The following is a 2,772-nucleotide window of genomic DNA, read 5'->3' as shown; positions in this document are numbered from 1 at the left end:
AGCTTCGCTCTCTGCTGCGTTAGCTTCGTTCGCTGCGTTAGCTTCGTTCGCTTCGTTAGCTGCGTTAGCTTCGCTCTCTGCTGCGTTAGCTTCGTTCGCTGCGTTAGCTTCGTTCGCTTCGTTAGCTGCGTTAGCTTCGCTCTCTGCTGCGTTAGCTTCGTTCGCTGCGTTAGCTTCGTTCGCTTCGTTAGCTGCGTTAGCTTCGCTCTCTGCTGCGTTAGCTTCGTTCGCTGCGTTAGCTTCGCTCGCTGCGTTAGCTTCGTTAGCTGCGTTAGCTTCGCTCTCTGCTGCGTTAGCTTCGCTCTCTGCTGCGTTAGCTTCGCTCTCTGCTGCGTTCGCTGCTCTGTCTCCCACTCACCCTTCCTCCTGCGCTGCCAGCGGACTCAGCGACAGCTTGGACAGGTTTTTGGCGTATTCCTCCTCAATCTTTATCCTGACACACAGACATGAAGATGTCAGCTGACTGGACAAGAAAAACCTTCAAGACAATTTAAAAAGCAGAAGATAATGAAGCTGGTTGTGAGTTTTACAGAGCGGCTGTTTCTGTTCTCATGTTTCTGCCCTTTACCTTCACGTTTACACCTGAATGACTCGGCCTCCTGCTCTCTCCCAGGCGCTAAAGGTCAGGAAGGGAAATTAGCTTGAAGGATTCTGGCTTTCAGCTTTCAGCATGCTCAGTGTCATTTTCCACCACAAAGAGCAGAAAGTGGAAAAAAGGCGACTTCAGTTGGAAACAATTACAGCGCCTTCCAACAGCTTGGATTTTCTCATTTTATCAAGATAAAATGAAAAGTTCACTGCATTTTACTGGAGTTTATGTAAAATCATACATGGGTTTTAAATGTCTGTTTGCATTCAGCCCCAGGTTCTCTGATGCCCTTAAATAAAATCCAGCCTGTTACTTTAAGGCAAATCAGGGATGAAATGCTGGAGGAGTTTAAATCAAAGTTCAGTTCTGAAACAAAAACCCAAGCAGAGAAAAATCTCATCGATCTGCCAGCAGGAATACGACACGAATGCAAACCTACGAGACCTGGCCTGTGATTTTAACAAAACACAAAATTAGACGAGCAATAAGGTTTCTTATAGATATACTAACTGCAAAAAGATTTAACATAAACGTCCAGATTTGCCAAGTTAAGCAGAAATGTGAGATTACAGATTATGATAGATTAAGAGCCAAACTTCCCGTCACTATGATTTGATATGTAAAGAATGAGAATATTTTTTGAAATATCTTTTTTTCCTCTGCTTCACATCTGTTCTGTATTCTGAGTTGGTTTATCACATAAAATTAAACATGTCAGCGCTGCTGGTTCTGACCTGGTCAAACGTTTCAGGGGTTTTTGGAAACTGCATTTATTAAAACGTCTCTGTTCCCGCTGTGGGAACGTTTCTGTGCCTCAGACGTCACGGATTCAGCCAGCCGCCCGTAAAGCCGTTACCTCTCATGGATGAACTCAGCCATCTCCTTCTGCAGCTGTTTCCCCTTCAGCTGCTTCTGCAGCAGGACCTCGAAGCCCGTGACGTGGGCGGCCCCCTGCGGGTCCTTCCTGTCGGCCTGCGGACAGAGCAGAGCACCGGCTGCATGAGCGGAGCGGCAGAGCATCACGGGTTGGTCAGAGGTGAGTCAGAGACGCTGAGAGCTGTGATTCATCCTGACTGAGAGGCCGCGCGTCGGCGTTCACACGTCAGCCGCTGAGGGCCGCTTCGCTCAGCCTCTCATGTCAAACGTGTTTGGATGGCGTGTGGCAGCCATGTTGCGCTCAGTGACAGCGCGCGTGGGACCGAGGCGTCAGGTCAGCGAACGGACAGGAAGTCATCAGGAGGAGGAAACGCCGAGTTTCAGTCAGAAATCTGATTTATTTGGGGTTAAAACAGTAAAATCAGATGAAAACTGATTCATGCAGAAACCGTGGATATAATCCACTTTAATCTGCATCAGGCTACAGAGATTCTTTCAAACAGAAACTGTTAATGGTTGTAAAATTACATTTTTGAGATTAAATTTATTTTGTTGGAGAAGAAAAAAAGACATTTGCAGCAAATTGATACGAGTTTCAGGCTGAGCGGTTTGAACCTGACGGATCCAGCAGTGAGTCACGTTATGGATTAGCTGATCTGTGGAAAATCAATCCACTCACTGGAGTATCGGCTCCTCTACGAAGCAGAAACATGACGAAGAGGGCTTATGCTGCCGATAATAATCAATAATCTGTTAAAATAACAGCAAATTCTCCTGTTACACCAACAAACAAGTTATTTTAATACAAAGTAACAGAGTCAGTAAGATTTTTATAATTGCTTTTAGGATATTAGACTTTTTCTCAAGAGATGCCATGGATTTTAGCTCTAAACTTTGACTAGGCCGTGGGAAATGTTTAATTTTCTGCTGCATTTTGTTGATTCAGATCGTCAGTAGATTTCTGAAGGTTTTAGTTTGAAACTAAATGATATAATTATTTAGAGCTGTTCAGGAACAGTAACTCCAGAGCATGATGCTGCCACCGCCATGTCCAAACTTTGGTTTGTCTTCATCAGACCCAAACAAAGTTTGTTCCCGAGTCCAAGCAGACAGAAATGAAGTGGACTTCCTGTGAGTCCTCCGTTAGCTTCCTGCCATCAGGTCTGGATTTAATGACGTCACTTTGGCCAGATTAACCGTCAGGAAAATCCTCTCAGCCAAACTGTTTCAGGTCAGACGGAGAAACAGGAAAAATGTGCATGAAGCAGGGTTTACTTTAATAATCTGCAGACTAATACAGATAATTA

General features: G+C 45.0%; 1 protein-coding gene across 4 annotated transcripts in view; it reads right to left on the bottom strand.

Annotated features, from left to right (window-relative positions):
• gas7a (growth arrest-specific 7a) overlaps nucleotides 1–2,772 on the bottom strand; it is a 28,968-nt gene that overhangs the window by 10,822 nt on the left and 15,374 nt on the right. For all 4 annotated transcript variants that reach the window (XM_015060959.1, XM_015060960.1, XM_015060961.1 and 1 more), the window contains 2 exons: nucleotides 1,446–1,561; nucleotides 359–433 (listed from right to left, as the gene is read on the bottom strand). In XM_015060959.1, coding sequence (XP_014916445.1) covers nucleotides 359–433; nucleotides 1,446–1,561 — 191 coding nt within the window. The remainder of the gene's footprint in view (nucleotides 1–358; nucleotides 434–1,445; nucleotides 1,562–2,772) is intronic.

Source organism: Poecilia latipinna, unplaced genomic scaffold (genome assembly GCF_001443285.1).
Source record: "Poecilia latipinna isolate Pla-1442-1.1 unplaced genomic scaffold, P_latipinna-1.0 Scaffold1759, whole genome shotgun sequence".
Lineage (NCBI taxonomy): Eukaryota > Metazoa > Chordata > Actinopteri > Cyprinodontiformes > Poeciliidae > Poecilia > Poecilia latipinna.
Note: the sequence above shows the minus strand (reverse complement) of the source record. Positions and strands in the feature narration are given on the sequence as shown.